The sequence below is a fragment of the Pyrus communis genome, chromosome 11, assembly GCF_963583255.1.
Source record: "Pyrus communis chromosome 11, drPyrComm1.1, whole genome shotgun sequence".
Classification (NCBI taxonomy): Eukaryota; Viridiplantae; Streptophyta; class Magnoliopsida; order Rosales; family Rosaceae; genus Pyrus; species Pyrus communis.
The window spans coordinates 4,404,861-4,425,000 of NC_084813.1; the positions used below are offsets into that span (position 1 = coordinate 4,404,861).

The 20,140-nt window shown below is 37.7% G+C and overlaps 1 protein-coding gene across 1 annotated transcript; it reads right to left on the bottom strand.

Moving 5' to 3' along the window:
* Window positions 1-754: 754 nt before the first annotated feature.
* LOC137749493 (26S proteasome non-ATPase regulatory subunit 2 homolog A) lies at window positions 755-10,061 on the bottom strand. The gene is made up of 25 exons (XM_068489592.1): window positions 9,864-10,061; window positions 9,457-9,557; window positions 8,426-8,546; window positions 8,260-8,319; window positions 8,028-8,095; window positions 7,794-7,836; window positions 7,311-7,376; window positions 6,563-6,601; window positions 6,383-6,465; window positions 5,335-5,449; window positions 5,014-5,088; window positions 4,432-4,590; window positions 4,138-4,245; window positions 3,941-4,045; window positions 3,705-3,845; window positions 3,526-3,630; window positions 3,055-3,276; window positions 2,725-2,838; window positions 2,281-2,496; window positions 1,999-2,058; window positions 1,801-1,914; window positions 1,621-1,706; window positions 1,412-1,520; window positions 1,139-1,317; window positions 755-1,052 (listed from the first exon to the last, which is right to left on the bottom strand). The coding sequence occupies exons 1-25, from the start codon at window positions 9,981-9,983 to the stop codon at window positions 977-979; spliced, it is 2,685 nt and encodes an 894-aa protein (XP_068345693.1). The 5' UTR covers window positions 9,984-10,061; the 3' UTR covers window positions 755-976.
* Window positions 10,062-20,140: the final 10,079 nt, after the last annotated feature.

Below are 20,140 nucleotides of genomic sequence, written 5' to 3' on the forward strand. Positions count from 1 at the left end.
CTAAGTGGGGTCGGCTATATGAATCTTAGAATGTTATTGCGCTCGGTTTTGTGTCACGTCTTCCATTAGATTCAAGTACTCAGTTTTTCCTTAGAGTCTTCCAAAGTCCTTGGTCTTCCTCTACCATTTTGGCCTTGAACCTTTATCTACGTTCGACAATGTTCAACAATGTTCTTTCTATGTTCAAGGACATCAATCAAATCACTTTCGCTAAGAGAGAAATTAACTTGTACAAAACTAATGCTCAAATCTTAATCTGGTATTTCCATTGAGAAATGAGGCTATGGCCTCCTCTTATTAAGAGTGCAAGCTGGATGTTCATCCACCATGTCCGAGTTTTCCTTATATGAAATCTTGGTCTTCTAACTTAAAAGTCTAGCTTTGCATCCGTCCCATGACCCAGTCCCCCCACTGATTGGGACTTCAATGCCGTGGCCGGTGGAGCCTGATAGTCGGACATTGACTTGAGCCATTTTTCTTAACAAACAAGTGGGAGAAGCAGGATTCGAACCTACATAGATAAACTCCAACAAAATTTACAGTCCGTCACTTATAACCGCTCTGGAAGGTCAACCCAACTCTAACTCATTTATGTACAACTTGGATGGTTTCATTAGGTTGCCAAAAAATGACCCAAACCAAACCCAATGCGAAATGAGTAAACGTAGCTCGTGTTTGGGTTCCAAAACTTTCTTCGGTTGAGCTCAACCTCACACTAACATGTTTTGTCCAAAACTAAGTAAACAAAGTGAAATTCTTCACGATTATCAATCGTTTCCAAAGGGAGATTTCACAAATTTGAAGAGTTCACCAGATACAGCGAAGGGTATATGAGTAAATAAAACTAAAGTAATACAGAGTCATGTTACACAATCAACAGTCACTGAATGCAGTTGCTAAAAACATGCTTCCAAGAAAAATATGGCATTCATCAAAGATTACACTCTCGAGACATTTGTTGGGCGAACCGGACTAACTAGTTATCTTCTCTGTAGTCTGGATTCTCTTTCAGAATAACGAACCCTTCCAAGATGGGAGACAGGGGGATATACCTGTAAGAAATGAACAATTGTTAGCGCGTCATAGCGGTAAAACAGCAAGTCAGTGAAACACAAGCACTACAGGGAAAAATTCATACTTTTCGGTAGCCAGCTCCGCTCTATCACCCGCAGCAAGAAGAACCGGTGTTGAGTGGGTCTGGAAACCCGTGATTGTTTTGGGACGACCAGCCTGGCCAACCACATCAACAGCTTGTCCCACTCGAACAGGGACTGACAGTGGTTTGAGATTCTCGTCCACAGTCAACAACATTCTCGGCTAGCACAAGAAAAACAATTACCGATAGTGAGAAAGACCAAATCTAATTACCGGGGAAAGCAACGTATAAAGAAGAAAGTGTTCAAACACCAACCTGCATTGCCAAAGTAATAAAGTAGAGAATGTAATGATATTTAGCCAGAATGATGGCTTTCATATCAAGACATGCATGCAGCACGGTAATGATTCCAGCAAGTGCCGTTCTGTAAGTAGAAGGATAATTTATACATGTTAGACTAAGCCACCGAGAGCCATTCTGTCAGTAGTAATGACAAGGGTGTATTTGCAAACAAGGTTACTCACGGTGATAGCAAGAAGCGATCAGAATGGTATGGATTCAGAGTTAACAAACCCTTTCCTAAATGAACAAGACCTTGAGCAATTCGCACCTGCAGACGGTAGCCAAAGATATATATTAACTGCAGGCTGGAAAACTCAAAAGGAAAATGAATGAACATAAAGATAGGACTCAAGATGTATTACGCAGAAAAGAAGGCTGGCATCTTTGTAGTAATAACTTGAAAGATTGCGAAGCATGCCAGCTATTCTAGCGTTGTTGGTTCCCGCACCTAGCAAACCTAAGGAAATCACTGCAGCCTGAAGAATCCAAATGGAATATTAGACACACTTACTATGAAAAATATGCCAACAATGGAGATATTGAATGCTGTAATATGTTACCATTGCTACTTCTGAATCTGTATCGTGGCTAAGCCTGCTTAATGTGTCCATAACATTGACCTGGCAGAAACACCCAAATAGAAATATAACCCAAGTAGCTTAACTTCCCAACATAAAATCACTAGTCAAGATAAGTATTTCAAAAATCACTGTTCCATGTCTATTCCAACTCTCATAACATGAATGGTCTAGATTTCAAGGGCAGCTGAGCTATCATTGGAAGTAAAAGTTTTACTTTTATAGGGATTTTAACTGTCACAATGGACGTAACCAGATTAATACCTTTGGATTTGATATGCAAAGAAGACCAAGTGCCAACGGAACTGCCCGACGGATATTTTGTTCTCCGTACTGTAAAAGATGCTCTAATGAACGAATCGCCATTTCAACTCCCAATTCTTCAGCCATTGATATCATAGCAATTCCAAGAACTGCGGGTCCCTGGTGAGTTTCATTCTTCTCAAGATGTTGTGAACAATGACCGAGAAGGTTTTGGACCTGCATGAGAAAAGAGTTTCCAACTTAATCAGAAAAGAGTTCCCAACTTCATAAACGTGGCAGAATTCAAATGATATTTTAGTAGCGTTAAAATATAGGAGGTGTTATTGACACTCCAAAATTCTAACTGTGCACTCCAAACTTTCTTTATTTAATAAGAAAAATACTCTTATAAGGAGTGCACAATTAGGTTTTTGGAGTGCAAATAATAGTTCCCTAAAATATTACCTTAAGAACATTGCCTGTTCCTGCATAAGCACAAGAAAGCAAAGTCATATCACAATGCTTCCTTATTTTTTCATTAAATGTCTTTGAAACTTCGGCAGTGGCCTCCACACTTTCCTGTGAGAAAGTAAATTCCAAAAACCATTAGAATTGTGAACTATTGAGTTCAACATTGTAATGAGCCTCTTTGGGCACAATGACATTAACAAACAAGCTTAAACTGCACAACAAACATCAAACGAAACAAAAATCATGCAGGAAAGAAAAGCACATGATTTTGTAAAAAGTAGAAAGAATAAACTATGAATTCCAGAAAGTTCAGCAGGATTTTACCTGCTTTCCAAGGTACAGAAGTCCAAGGCTGAGGGGAATCAACCGAGCAAGGGGCTCCCCCAACTCGGAGTCACTTCGATCCATTAGTGCAAATATGATTGCCTGAGCAACCTCTTCATTGCAGGAACCAACGTATACCAACCCCAATGAGATTGCAGTAAATGCAACCACGTCAAGGGGGGCTTTTGCATCATTAAGTATAGGAGTCAGCTTACTACGTATCTGAAAAAAGAAGGATAAGTTAGCTTTAAATGGAAATTAACGTATAACAACAGATCAATCCAGACTCTAACCAAACTAACAAACTCCTGCATCAGCACATCCAAGGGCAGTAGTGATTAAAGAAGGTTTGACCGACTCTTCTCATGTGATTCTTGAGCCAAGAATGATACATAGAGTAGGCCCATTGTAAATGGAAAATTTTCTGTGGCCTGCCAGATATATCAACAAGAAAAAGCCAAGAAACTTTACCTGCTCATTCTGAGAACCAGCATATGCAATCCCAAGGCCCATTATAGCACCAATCCGGATAGATGGATCCTCTCTATCAATGTACTCGCCGAGAAGTGCCAGCGCCTGTAAAAGGAATTAAGATTCAGAGATACATTTCAAATGTTATATTCCGTAGATGAAAAGATAGAGGTACGCACAGGATCACAATCATTCTTGATACCGCAATTAACAATCCCAACCCCTAATAATGCACCAGCAATAACATGGGTATCGTTGCTGTGGAAGTACTTGTCAATTTGGGCGAGTCCAGAGTCAACATCCCACAATAAAATCATACCCTGTCAAGAAGAATAACAAAGAATATTGTAAAATGAAGTTAAAACTAAGATGATAAAATGAGCAAGAATGAGCAAGGTAATATAGTCATGCATACCAGACTTGCTGCAGCACTGGTCTTCCCATGCTCTTTATTCTTGAAAAGCCAGTTTCCTGAAGAGCCTCCACTTGAGGCATCTGATGGGACTGTCATCAACTTATCCTGCACCAAAAAGAAGTACCAAAGACTGCATGTCAATCAACTCCAAAAATCGTCAACTTTTTAACAGATACATCAAGTGTAAAAAATTTTACCTGACCAAATCCAGCATTTACAAAAGCGTTAACAAATGTTGCAGCCAAGTTCTGTCTTGCTGAATCAACACTAGCACCAGCACTTGCACGGCCATCAAGTAAGTGTGCCTAAATGAAAATTCCAATACAATATAATTATCAGAAAAGGGATAAGAAGGATGATATAAATTACACAACTGCAATGAACAAAATATAATTATACTGCATTTATTTTCTCTCACCACACATCCCACAAACATTATAGACATGCATATCAGTGTAGATCAAGCATTACAAATAATCAGAAGTTCAAACCTTGTAGATATCCTCTGGAGTTTTGGCCTCCATGACCTCAATATCACGAGCAAGAGTAAGATAACCTTCACTTAGCTTGGTATTGTTGATAATCTCCTGCAATACTTCCCTGTCATCATCCTCCGCAACCATCTCATCATCAAGCTCAAAACTAATACCCTGCATGAAATATAAATGCGATTAAAAATATTATATTTAAGTAAACAAGCATAAAAAATATACCATACGACATTACTGTCCAATGTTACCTTTCAGGAAAAATGCACAAAATACTTCCAAGGCTAATTCATATCGCTTAAGCAATGACACCTAACTACATGCACCCACTTATCTTATAATAACAAGCCAAAGAGAGAGAAAGAACAAGGAACAAGAGGATACACTACCCCACCCAGAACAAACCCATCACAGTTCACTCTCCCTGTCAAGGAATCAAGCTAAAATCGCACCATGAGTGTATCATGAGAAGAGAATATAAATAACTCTCAGAACATAGATTAGAACATAGTTTAACAAGGAACATAAGCATGCATTCCTTCATGTAAAGAGGGAAATGAAAAATAACGAAAATTCAACACTTACATGTCGAGCAAGGATGTAGCAAAATTGCTTTTTACGAAGCAGATCATCACATGATGTAAAGACGTTCTTTATATTCTGCATACATACAATCATGATTGTTAGTACCAATTCATTAGAAATATGTAAAGACCAGATACAGGTAATGACATATGCAACATATACATTCTGCAAAGTTCTCATTTCACAGAGAAATAATCCTCTCTCTGACACAAAAGAAAATGAACAGTTGCATACTCAACTATAATTTATGAATACATGTTTCAAACAATACTATATAAATACATGTTTCAAGAAATATCAAAACTATTGCATAGCACAAACCTGCATGTTATCAAGGAACAGTGCAATCTGAAGTGCATTTGGATATTCTTCAAATTTCATATATATTGTGTATGCAATATCCAGAACTAGAACATCATCTGGTCCAGGAAGGTATCTGCAAAACGTAAAATAAGCAGAAAAAACTCAGCAACTGGGGAGAAGAGTCAAGGAGAATAAAAGATCAAATAATACAATGGCACCTGGCGGCGACTTAATATATGATATACAAAAATATGAAATGAAGAGTCTCACGAGTATATAAAAGCATCTGGTGCACAATATTCTGTGACTATAAGGATAAAAAACATGGCATGTTATTTTTTAACAGCCAAATTCCGCAACTGAAACCTTTAAAATGTTTTATGGTAATGCACCACTAGAAATGGAATTTTTGGCAATTAATAACAGGAAAGTTGAAACAATAGAGAAAAGCAATAGAATCAAATTTCAAAGTCGATAGGTCAGTTCTAGGGCATAGATAGACTCTAAATCTAATTTTCTGAGGTAAACTGGGTAAAATGCATACTGAGCCTCCTAAAAGAGATTTATACTAGTGTTAGTAAGCCTAGCATCCTAGTCCTTGTTTGCTTAACTAACAATTCAACCCTACCCCTGTGAAATGCTTCAAAAATGATCCGAACACTTAAAAAGCCTAATAAATACGATCTGCCAAACTAAATACAAAATAAATTTCAGACAAGAAAGAAGAAAATAACTCAAAAGCTAAACTAACTAGAATGCAATCCAAATTGGAAAGCAGGTCCACTTGGTATTGAAAAGTCTTGTAGATGCTCTAACATCATCCCCCAAAGAAGCAAAATCAAAGAATTTGGAAAAACTAAGTCCTTAGGCAGGTATGGTCATATGTAGTAGGTGCATATATAGGAACAACACCGTATATTTCCTCCACATCTGATGCTATGAGCTTGTTTAAAGAAAAATTCAGCTATCAACTTAAATCGGACTTCTGAGTAGTGAGAAACTATGCCACTTTTTACCCCAAAAGAATGTCACATGCAAATAGAATTTCTTTACTTCATCTGCTTACCTTGCTGAACTGGTGAGGTAGAGACAGGTCCTCTTAAAATTTGTTTTATCAACATGCTCAATTAACAGATCAAGGTCTTCAACCTGGCATTGGTCAAACTATCAGGCCCAAGAAGAAAGGGATAGAACAAAAAAGCTTCACAGGCAAAAGAATATTGAAGAATTAATTAATAAATTTTACCTCCATTAAAAGGTCGACAGCTTCAGGTTCAGCATTGTGCTGCAATGCAGAACAAATAATTAGAAGCAAAACCAAAACAGTTTCCCAATTGAAAATTGTCTACTGTTTACAAATTTGGATTTTCTATCTTCCAGATGGAAATTTACCCATTCAATTGAATTAAATGGCTTGAAGTGCATCAACAAGAGCAGTTCAACTTTTGAAATTTTGTGAACAATGTATTATAATCCACTTGAAGGCTTCAAGCTGAATGACTAAATATTGCTGCATTTAAGTACTTGTTGGAACGTTTTTATATACATTTCCAAGCTTTTGTTTGCAATGGGAAAGATAATACAAGGTAGAACTCTACTTAGAACACAAATGAACCGGAGCCTGATTTGGCTTTACATCCAACCCAACTTCAGCGAGGCATTTTTAAATTATCTCGTATTTGTGTAACTTGATCGTCTACTCTAGTTAGAAGGAAAAAAAATTCAAGGCGTAAACATGTTATGAATCTTACCTTCATGTTTTTTGAGAAGAAACTATAACAGTTTATTAAAAAAGAAAAGTGAAATACACAGAAGTGGATAAGAAATCCACCAAAAACAGAACAAGAAAATCTCTCAAGAGGATCTGATTACAAGTAGGAAAACCTCAACCAAAATCACTTTACAACTGCTAACATATCCCACAGTATGTGAGAAAGAGAGTAATTCTTAAAATCATTTGAAACTGAAGCCCAGAGGGCTGCCCAATATCTTACCTTCATGTGAAAAGCAACAATTTGCTGCACTAGTTCCATTAGTTCTTCAATTGAGGCCTCTTCACTCTGTTACAAGTATAACAAAGTAAAATTTAGAATAAATTTTTATAAGGAGACCATAAACAATGACATGAAACATTAAAAGTCTCGTCTCGCTTATTTATTGACAAATCACCCCAGAAACAAATTTAAGGATACCAAGAATAGATAAGTAAAATAAGATATGGCTAAGAAGCTAATATCCACATGGGATACTGGTATTGAACACAATCCAACACCACAGCATGTCGTATACATCAACAGAAACAAATGACCATATCCCTGGACCCTAGCTACATTAATCAAGCGTGTGCTAATCTCAATTTCACAAGTAAACAATAAAGAAATGATTAAGAACAATGTAAAAAATATGCTCCGAACAACCTAACATAACTTTCCAAATAAAATTTTTACTATTTCATATGCACAGAATAGATATCAAACCTGTCGCTTAGCAAACTCCTGAGCAATTTCGCCAGCTAAGTTCCTGATTAGAAACAAGAAAGTCAATCATTAGTGAGCAAATTTATCTTTATATATGCCACTTCTGAATACACATTCAAACATTACTCCTAAGGACCTTTAAAACCCCAAAAAAGCCTAAATAGGTTGGGAATTGTGATACTATAATACCATAAAATTTCCGAAGTGGAAAGTTCTAAAGTAGATTAGTCTGACCTGACATATTCGTGTCCCCATGAACCAATATCACCCTCTGAACCCAACAATCTGTACTTCAAGCTTTCCTGTAAGTGGTGGGCATATACACAAGATGAATACAAAAGTTTTGAATATCACAAAGAAGGTGAACCAGAACTATAATGAACAAGGATACTAGTATAAATACAATAACCTAAACCAACCAACAAGGAGAATAATTGAACAGAAATTTTAAAATAATCTAGCATACCCGTTCTCCCTCAGCTGACATGGTAAGTGCCAAAACGGACAATATATCTGCTAGGTATTTCTGCGAGTAAGAGAAGGTAGATTGATTAAACTACAGTGAACTATTAAAGTTGGCGGGGTACAAATACATGAACTATACATATTCTATGAGAAATAGATGAGTATACCTTCAACTCTGATTCTGCCATTGTTTCATAGTAAGCTTTTAGAGTTCCATAATGCGGGCGTAGATACTTTAATGGTTTTGGAACTGAAGTCATGGAGCTAGTTGAGGTACGGATTTCCTGCCTATGAGATGAAATTTTGTGTGAGGCCACACCATATGAGATAAAACTATATAAGAAAAGATTACTGGTTCCAATCCGGGTATGAAGCATGGTAACTTCCATGTAATAGTAAAAAAAATGAACATAACAAATCAATCACTTTCTACACTGACCAAAGATTGCAGATGACTATCAAGTGTAAATTGCATTTATAATATCAGGTGTAAATTGCATTTATAACATAATAATCATACACACATCACAGCCATAATGGTGTTGGTCAGAGTTAGAAAACCACTCTGATTTTCATAAATTTACGTTTTCTAGAGAGTCTAGATTCAACAGTATTCAAGCGACAAAACAATTTCCCACCAAAAAACCTTTTGGATCTTTATAGTGCAATATATACTGCTGACTACCAATTCCTCTTTGCAGATTCACGAGGAAGAAAAATGAAATACCCCAAAGCCAACCCCTCTTTACCTTTGTTTCTTTACCATAAAAACAAATAATCATAAATATAAAGGGCTCAAAGACGCATTTCTTTCATTCAGTGGCCCTGTAGCCATAACTTAAAAGATAGTAGATAAAGCATCAAGAAATTCAGTTCACTGTAGACGAAAATATTACATTTATACTCAGCTCCCTTTTGAGAATATCAAGTAACTTTCACTTAGAATTTCATAAATATTCTATTTCTACACATTTTTCTATTCCCTTAAAAACAGCTCAATAAAAATTGAAACTTGAAATAAAGTATAGAATATAGTTCACACAGACAGTGATTACAGGAGAGGTAGAAAATAGGCGACATAGGATCCGATTACCCATAGTGCCATAGACAGGGAAGGGTATTTTATAAGCTAATTACACTACAAACCATGTTGCTTGATTATCAATTACTGACTTTTAAGGGGACAAAAAGGGTCTACCTCATACTCTCCAGAGCATTTTTCTGCACACCAGGATCAGTATCCTGAACCCTCTCGACGTACAACTCTAATTGGTTCTTCAACTCCAAATCCTCCTCAGACTGCACGAGAATCCAATGCAGCTCAGTTAAAGAAGCAAATTTTCATAGAATACTAAACCGTAAACATCATTGTTAATCAATTCAACAGTCGAACGCATCGCAACTCATGAACTAATTAAGAATAAAGAAATTAAAACACGACCTTGATTCAGTAAAAAAAAAAAAAAAAAAACTCGATTTTTATATTCCACAGTTCTAGCTTTTGATACAAATAGACATGAATAAGGTGCAGGAACTTCAGCTTGATAAATTTTCTGGAGAACCAAACAGGCAGTGAACGAAACCCTAACCCCTGGAATTGCTTACCAAATCCTCATCCTTCTTATCATCTTTCTTCTTGAGATCCGTTGCGGGGACTTTAACGGAATCCTCACTGCGCTTGCCGGAGCCGCTGCCACTCGGGGCGTTTGGATCTTGAGGTGCCATGGTCGAAGTTCGGCTTCTCCTCTTTCTGCTTTCCTCTTGAACAAGAAAACCTCACACTTCTTTTGCTTTCTCCATTCACTCTCCCTGCAGCTGTTTTATACCAAATGAAAAATGGCCTGTACTGTACCGTGTTATTGGGCTGCTTTATTGGGCCTTGTATTTTAACCTTTTTTTTTTTAACAAATTCTTTAAATTTGGCTTTGATCATTGCAGTTAAAAGAATTTTAAAACATAGGACCATGATCAAACGAGATATAATTGGAGAATGTTGTAAACATTCCTAGTTTAAGTGTGATTATGTAAATCTTAGATTAGATTTTATTCTAGTTATCTTTTCCTATTGTATCTTGTATTCCTTGGGGATGAAGGAATATCTTTTCTTATTTCACTACTATAAATAAAGGTACAATGTAGGAGGAATAACAACACACATTCCCCTACAATTCTACAAACACATCTCTCTCTCTTCTCTTTGCCGCCAGCCCTTTTTAACCTTGTCAAATAAAGTAGATCACAACTGGTTATCAGCACGTTCTTACCGCTGCGCTTAGGAATATGACGTTGAAGAATTTTTCTGCATCAAACCAGTTCATCCATATCATCACGCAATCAGGTTCTTTCAAAACAATGGTTTTTATCTCGATATTTTTGCAACCCTATTAGAATGAGCATTCACCATAATGCATGACCCAACTTTACGTTTTTCAAATTTTAGATTCTACATAAATTGTATATGCATCATAATCATAATTGTTGAATTATGTGAATTTGATATTTGCCTTAAATTGCATCAAATACATGTATATGCACCAAATTGAATTCAATTAACATATTATTGTTTTCCATATGCATATAATTGAATTGAATATGATTTGAATTAAATTATATATGAATTGAAAAAAATTTAAAAAAAAAAAACATCGGAAACCACGGCCTAGGTTCTTCGAACCCATGACCTCGAGCACTCGCCCAAGCCTGCAGCTTGTGGCTGAACCGTGCCAAAGCCGAGAGTTCCAGGTGCAAACCTATAAAACCCGACACCATTGACGGTGTCCTTTTCCATATCGACCACGGGATGGCCTGCAGCCACCACCATGAACGTTTTGTTCATGTCGACGACAACCAGAAGTCATCCCACACCAGAATTGGACCGAGATTCATTGGAATTTTTCCATAAACCCGCTTCGAATTTCTAGGGTTTTACAACGAATGTTGAGATTTTTTTTTTTCAAATCTTTGTTCACCTTTGAGATCTCACACGACCTATAGATTCGCCTTAAGCACCGTTGTCCCAAAGCATGCCCGCCTGAATCGGTAGCGCCGGCCTTCTTCCCCGACGAACACACCCAGCTATGGCTTGGGTGTCTTTAGACCCAACCCGAGTGCTATTGGGCTCCATTTTTCGGCCTTTTTTTTTTTGGTTCACTTGCAATGACCCAAAAACCCTTTGGGTTCCATGTGTTGGCCCAATGCATGTTTTCCCCCAGCCCGTGAGGAAAAAAAATGAAAATTTTTTTGGACATTTTTTTTTTAGGAGTTAGCTTTTAACGGCCCGTGTTTTTTTAGGGCATGTCTTCTGCGCCCCCCCTCCCCCCCGGGCGCGCCCAAAACCCCTTTTTTCTCCTCTCCCCGTGGGCCTACAACCCTACCTGAGATACCCTAGCCCAATTTTGGGCCTAGGTTACACGGACTATAACTACTTAAGCCACCCATGGGCTATGGCTTATATTTTTAGGCCTCGAGCTTTGATTATTTAATATTTTTAAATAATTTAGGTTTTATATTTTTTTGCACCCACACTTTAATTTGGCCTTAAGTCCAAATAATTAAATTTAATTATAATTAGGGAGGTTTAACAAAACACTCATGGTATTGTTCACTTTTAACGAAAAACCACATTCATACCTTTCTCTGGTATTATTCACTATACCTTTAAAAAGGACTTTTCATTAAAAGAGAAGTTTTTTTGGACTTTTTGTTAGTTTTCCTTTATAATTATAGACCTAAAGTTCTATTCTTACATATTCTTGTTGCATTTTTCTATGTATATATTTGTGTTTGCATACAGGAATATATGAACCTGAAATTCATAATTATTTTGAAACCTGAAGTTTCTTACAAACATGTCTTGTTTGAAAACCTGAAGTTTTCACTTAAAAACATCACCCATGAAAACCCTAAGTTTTTCATGCAAAATAAAACCAATTCATATTTATTAGAACTTGTATGTTCTACTCCTATGTGAATGGATTGATTTTTCTCCATTACACTAACCACACCTTGTCCATCTATTTTGTGATAGGAACATGTCAAATTTGAACAAACTCGACTTCACTGCTTTGGATGTCTCTGGAAGGAACTACCTTAAGTGGGTCTAAGATGTGAAGCTCCACCTCACTGCCAAGAACTTATGTCCCGCTCTTGAAGAAGAGACGGACAACCCTATTGGCGAAGCTGAAAAAGCCACTGCTATAATCTTCATCCGAAGACATATCCATGACGCTCTGCAAACTGAGTATCTTGCTGAGGAGATCCACGTGCACTATGGGTCACTTTGGCTGATCGTTTTGATCACCAAAATGACATATTCTTGCCTAAAGCAAGACACGACGGGTAGTATTTACACTTCCAAGACTTTAAGTTTGTGAATGAATATAATTCTGAAGTTTGTCGAATCCAATTACTTCTTAAGTTTTGCAACGAAACTTTGACCAAAGAGGATCTCCAGGAGAAGACCTATTCAACCTTCTCCACCTCTAATATTGTCTTGCAACAACAATATAGAGTTCATAAGTTCACTAAGTTCTCGGATTTGATCTCTGTTTTACTTCTCGCTGAAAAGCAAAACCAGTTATTGATGAAGAATCATCAAGCTCGACCTACTAGGGCGACTGTTGTGCCTGAAGCACATTATATCACTAACCAATGCCCAAAACACCAAAAGAGGCGTGGTAGGGGCGGCCAGAACCACCAAGGTCAACGGAGTCGAGGCCCATCTAAAGGAGGAAACAAAGGCCCGAAGCACCCAAACCTTGCTCCCAAGACCCCGAACTTCAAGAATAAGGGCAAAGCACCTGAAACCATAGAGCAGATATGTGTTATCGCTGTGGTTTAAAGGACCATTGGTCCCATGTTTGCCGAGCTCCCAAGAAGGTTGTAGATGAATATCATTTTCGTCGTAAGAAGTTTGAATCAAACTTTGTGCAAGTGGATGAGCCGGAGACTACAAAGATGGAGGTTTTTGACTTTCAAGAGCATACCACCCCTATGGAAGATTAGAATCTTAGACATAGACTTATTTTTTAGTTGAAATAAGACAATGGAGCCGAATTCCACCTAGTGGCCGAACCCCTATTTGTTTTTGGTTGATTTTTGAACAATTTTCCTTTATGTTTGGATTATTTGTTGATGCTTTGTTTTTTGGATATTAAGTTTTAATCAATTACCATCCTTGAATAAATGAAATTATTTTGAATTGATATTTGTTTTTAAAACTTTTATGCATGTAACCGTTTCAAATTAATTTTTCATTCTAGATATGACTAGTGGGAAAGTTAGTTGTTAGGCAGATAGTGCAACCACACATATAGTTTTGCGTGAACGCATCTATTTCACTAACTTCATACCTAATAATACACCTCTGACAATCCTCTCAGGCTCATCCAACCTGATAGAAAGATACGGTAAAGCACGTATAATGTTGTCCAATGGTACAATCTTGACCATTTATGAGGCACTCTATTCCCAACGTTCCGAAAGAACATTGTTAAATTTCAAGGATATTAGAGATAACAATTACCACGTTGAAATCCACCTAGAAAAGGAAGTTGAATTTATGTGCATAACTTCTTACGAATATGGCCAGAGTCATATTCTATAGAAGATGGAGCGTATCCCGAGTGATATGTATACTACGACCATACGCCTCATAGAATGCCACTATATGGCCAGCCCTACTACTAGTATGAAATCCCGTTCCTGGATTTCACTGTTATAATCTACGTATTTGTATTATTGAGATTTTATATTATTTTTCGAGAATTTATATTGATTTATTTGAAATTAGATTTCAATTAAACTAGTTACGAAGAGTGAAGTTTGGAAATTATTATTTACTTGACCTTTCGAGGTCACAAGTAACGTTTTCGAATAGGGCTCGAAGCCACGAGTGCATAGGCGAAAACTGTTTACGAGTCCGGGTTATAACGGTATAGTTACAGACATTTGAAGTTGTTTTACTAAACTAGTTTTAAGTTATTTCAACTCCCACTTTGTGGGTAAGAGGCCAATCAGATACTTGGATTAAGGGGCCAATTAGTTAAAGGAGGGAATGGAGGAATCAGATTTTTGGGAGGAAATGGTTAGGCAGTAGCCAATCAAAAAAAAGAAGAAAAGAAAAGAGGGATTTTCCCCCCTTTTATTTCGTAAACTCATGCATCCACAAACTCGACTTCAACCTGACCGAATTCTGGCCAATCTCCACCATTTTTTCAGGCCATTCTCACCCTTTCTCCACTTGCAACTTATTCCATTTCCCCTTATCTACCATCTCCACACAAATTCGAAGGAATTTTAAGCCCAAAAACCGTATAAACTGTGTGGGTGCCCAGAGGGTTTTCACGGCAATTTCGCCATTCCAGCGAGTTTCACCACTCACCACCACCCTTAATCAACTCCCCTTGGACCTAGGAACAAGACCCAAGCAATTGTAGAGGCGTTGGAACCTCGAGGAACTCAAATTAAAGAGCACCCATCTTAGGGTTCCAACGGTTCGTGGTCATTTTAGGGTGTTTTCCAGCCAAATTGACATTGGTTGCACATATAGAGTTTACTCTACTCATTGAGATCTTCATTTCTGTAAATTTTGGTAATTTTTGGAAATAGTTGGATTTTTTCCGGCGAGTTGGAGCGGCCGACAACCACACACGACGACGCATGGCCAGGGGGCCGTTGATGTCATTCTTAGGCTAAATTAGATGCCTTAAGCTTAGTTTTGGTAATTGTATGACATAGGTTGATGGTTGGAACCTAAATTCTCTATGATACGTTAATTGGTAAAAGTGTGAATCGACGATCCGACCGTTGGATCGTCACCAAACTTTAACATATGTGATATGGTTATTACCTTGATTTTTTATATTGGTATCATTTGTGAATATGAATTGATATTATGTTATGATTTCTACTGAAATATGAATTTTATATATTTAGTCGTAAACCTATACTAATTAACTATGATTTGGCTTGTGTATTGATGATGTTTGTAATATATATGTGTTTAATTAACTTTTTAATAATGTGAATGATAATTATGATGAATGTTATGACGATTATGGGAGCTAATTATTGTTTGATAATTATTTGGATATGCTTGCCAACTGGATATCTATTTGAACTTGGCACTATTACCTAGCATGAGATGGAGATGGAAGTCAGGAGATGAGTTAGGTACTTTATTGAATTTTAGTAGAAATAGTAATTAAGGGAATTCCTTGTGTTGTGCTCCATCTGACTTGATGTTGGTTGATATGTGGAATCGATAGCATATATGCGTATAATTATGTTTAATGTGTATTGATGAGATTGCACCACATAGTTGTGGTACATGGATGGTCCTGTTTGGTATATCCATGATGGGGGGACCATATGTATTCAGACGTGATCATGCTTGGTATATCTGCGATGGGTGATCACTGCCTGCACAATGAGTTTTATGCTTATGGTCCTGCTTGGTATATTCGCGATGGGGGACCATACGCATTCTAAAGGTGATGATGATTAGTTGTACATGGTACATTTTTGGGCGATCATATTTGGTTTGGTTCTGTTGAGTGGTCCAGAACCCGAGGTTGTTGAATTTCGTGGAGTGGCCTAAAATCCCATTGTTTAGAAAAGTAAGCTTGGCCTAACTGTGTCACTCTAGCCTTAGTTATATATATACATATACATATATTTGTGTCAATGGTTTCAAGAGTCTTATGAATTGAGTTAGAAAAGATGTTGGACATCTGAGTGACTTCTTCGGGATTTTCTATGATTCGATTATGATTTCATAAGGTATGAATTTAGAAGATATGAGAATGATTGTTTTACTTTGATCAAATTAATTAATTAATGCGGCTAGAGGATGGTTTTCTGTTTAGTCGGCTCTTAAATCTGATGTGCATTGTGAATTGCGATATCATGATGAGACATAATGATTTATATGTTGGATAGGAGAAATATCATGTTTTCATGGGGATTGGTTATGTTGCTGAGTCCAGGAATTACATGTTGTCAAGTTATATTGAATGATTGAGGAATACTATGCTTTTTTGCTTGAACTTAGTGGAATAAACGTCTGATTTTGTGATAAGTGAACTACGAATGGCTTGATCCCTTTTGAGGGTACGTAGGCAGTCTAACGAGGAGGTTAGATGCAGACATAAGGTAAACGAAAAATTTCTTTGCAATTTGAATTTGATTTTCGAATTGTGATTGCCATATTCCTAAGACAAGGTATGTAAGATATATGAGTATTTGGGTGACGTCATATGTCGATCCTGGACGTACGTCGGGATCGGAGCATGACAGGTGGGGCCATGCACGAAATTACACTTTGGCATGATCGTTTGGGACATCTTAGACGAATAGCGATGCGCCGTATCCTCAAATCATCACATAGGCATCCATTAACCCAACGCTTAAGTTCGATCCAAGGAATCGCATGTCAAACATGTTCAATGGGAAAGCTTATTACTAAGTTTTATGACAAGATTTGTTCGAATCCTCCCATTTTTCTACAACGGATTTAGGGGGACATTTGTGGACCAATTCACCCTCTCTGCTACCATTTAGATACTTTATGGTTTTGGTTGACGTTTCCATATGTTGGTCACAGGTGTGCTTGTTGTCCACAAGGAACGCTGCATTTTCTAAACTGTTGGCTTAGGTTATCAAGTTCAGGGCTCACCATCTTGATTATCCGATCAAATTTATTTGATCAGATAATGCTAGAGAATTCACATCTAAATCTTTTGATGACTATTGCATGTCAGTTAGGGTTGAAGTTGAACATCATGTACCCCATGTTCACACCCAGAACGGCCTGGTAGAGTCTTTCATTAAGCGCTTACAAATGATTGCTTGATCGTTGGTCATACGTACCAAGCTCCTGATCGCTGCTTGGGGGCATGCAATATCTCACGTAGCAAAGTTGGTCTGCGTGAGGCCTGTTGCGACACAACCATTTAATGCGCTTCAGTTGGTTATCGGATACAAACTCGACTTATCGCATCTGCGCATTTTTGGTTGTGTGGTATATGTGTCGATCTCACCGCCCTTACGTACAAAAAATGAGGCCTTAGCGAATGATGGGAATCTATGTCGGATATGATTCTCCTTCGATTATTTGTTACTTATAACCTTTGATAGGCAATCTGTTTACCGTTCATTTTATGGATTGTCACTTCTATAAGACAGTCTTCCCGTCATTAGGGGGAGATAAAAATGTTAAATTTCCTGAACAACGACACAATTATCGTGGACGACTCCTACTTTATCTCATTTAGATCCCCGCACCACTCAGTCTGAAACTAAAATATAGCGCATATTAGATCTCCAGAGCATAACTTAAAGTATGCCAGATGCTTTTATCGATCTAGCGCGCGTGACAAGATCACATATTCCAACTGGAAAGACAACTGCAAATACGCCTGCAAAGATGGATGTACCAAATGTATGACGAACTTCCCTCCTAGAGGCCCGGGACGCCAATTCTAGTGATCCATGTACATTAGTGGTTAGCCAATCATCTGCCCTACACAAAAGTGTGGCAGACCTTTTGGTTCAAAGGATTCACACCCTTGGAAAAGGAAACCCACAACACAAGGTCCCGAAAAGCCTACTATGAATCCAATTATCACTTACTTATTATATCCAACTCATGAGGAAATTCTAGATTATGGAAGCGTCCTTGAAGAGACGAATCCTCCTCCCAAGAATCATGAGATTTCGGTCTATTATGCTAGCTTAGATAATGTGTGGCGTAGAAATGAGATGATTGTCAACGATACATTAGCATATGCAGTAGCTACTAAGATCATGTTGAGCTATGACATTGAAGCGCGTTCCGTTGATGAATGTTGATGTATAACTGATTGGTCAAACTAGAAACAAGCAATCCAAGTCAGACTCGATTTGCTTACGAAACATAAGGTGTTTGGACCTATAGTTCCTACTCATCCATATGTGAAGCCCGTTGGTTACAAGTGGGTTTTCGTTTGGAAGTGTAATAAGAAGAACGAAATTGTGCGTTACAAAGCTCGTCTTGTTGCACAAAGTTTTTCACAATGCCCCGAGATTGACTATGACGAAACTTACTCATCTGTTATGGATGTGATTACTTTTCGCTACCTCATCAGTTTGGTAGTTTCTGAAAAACTGGATATGCAGCTGATGAACGTAGTAACCGCGTATCTCTATGATGATCTTGATATGGAAATTTATACGAAAGTTTCCAAAGGAGTTACATTGGCTGGTTCAAATATTTCTAAACCCCAGAACACACTCTCAATTAGGCTGAAGCGTTCACTCTACAGTTTGAAACAATCTAGAAGAATGTAATATAATCGTTTGAGTGAGTATTTGACTAGTCAGGGATATGTGAACAATGAACTATGCCCTTGTGTGTTCATTAAGAAGTCACATTCCGAATTTACGATTGTTGCAGTATATGTCGATGACATGAACCTTATCGGAACTCTTGAAGGGCTCGCGAGAATTACGGCGCACCTGAAGTTGGAATTTGAGATGAAAGATCTAGGTAAGACTCGATACTATCTCAGTCTCGAGATAGAGTACTGTTCGGATGGAATCCTAGTATATCCATCGAACTACACCTAGAAGGTGTTGCGCCATTTTAATGAGGATAAAGCGAAGCCTTCAAGTATTCCTATGGTCGTTCAATTGCTAGATGCAAAATAAGATCTCTTCCGTCATAAGGAGGACGATGAAGAGATTTTGGAGCCCGAAGTTCCTCATCTAAGTGTGATAGGCGCTTTATTATACTTAGCTTAATGTACTAAACCTGACATCTCTTTCGCTGTTAATCTTTTGGCAAGATACAGTAATGCACTTACATATAAACACTGGACTGGTGTAAAAAACATCTTTCGTTATCTTAAGGGTACTACAGATTTGGGCTTGTTCTATCTCTACAATCCTTGAATGGTGCTGCATTCTATGCTCCTTGAGTTAATTCTTGCGTTGTTGGTTACGCCGACGCAAGATACTTGTCTGATCTGCACAAGAAGCATTCTCAAACGGGTTATGTCTTTATCGTTTGAGGCACCGTAATCTCTTGGAGGTTAACTAAACAGACATTAGTTGCCACTTCGTCTACCATGCTGAAATTCTCACCTTACATGTAGCAACTCGGGAATGCTTTTGATTGAGAGCAGTAGTAGGCCATATTTGAAGCTTCTACGATCTTTATCCAACCGTTAATGTCCCGACGACAATCTTTGGAGACAACACAGCATGCAGCGAGCGGCTCAAAAAGGGTTACATCAAAGGAGACAACACCAAGCACATTGCGCCGAAGTTCTTCTTTTCACATTAACAACAAGAGCATCAGAAGATTGAAGTCACGTAAATCCGTTCACAAGACAATCTGGCCAACCTCTTCACCAAATCACTACCGAAGATGATGTTTTAGAAGCTTGTTTATGGAATTGGTATGCATAAACTTTTTGAGTTGTAACTTTGCTATTTCTCTTTGGAATTATGCCAAACTCAGGGGGAGTATCTTGTAGATATTTGATTGATCTTAATGTACTTTTTTCCTTACGATTAGGAGCATTTTTTCTACTGGGTTTTTGCTACCTAACTAGGTTTTAATGAGGCACCTACCTTGGGCTGGTCATATCCCTGATGATATCCCATGGATGTTTCTTTTGACTTTGCATTTCTCACGCTTTTTCCTTAGACTATGGATTTTGTCCCTCCTCGGGTTTTTACCATAGTCTTAGGGTGTTTTAATGAAACTTATTTATTTATGCAAGTTTCTACCTTATTAAGAATAAGCATTGTTCCTTAGAATTAGTGCCGACGAGTCGACTTCCTCAACTATGCTAAATCTACCTTGAGTATTTACACACTTAAGGGGGAGTGTTGTA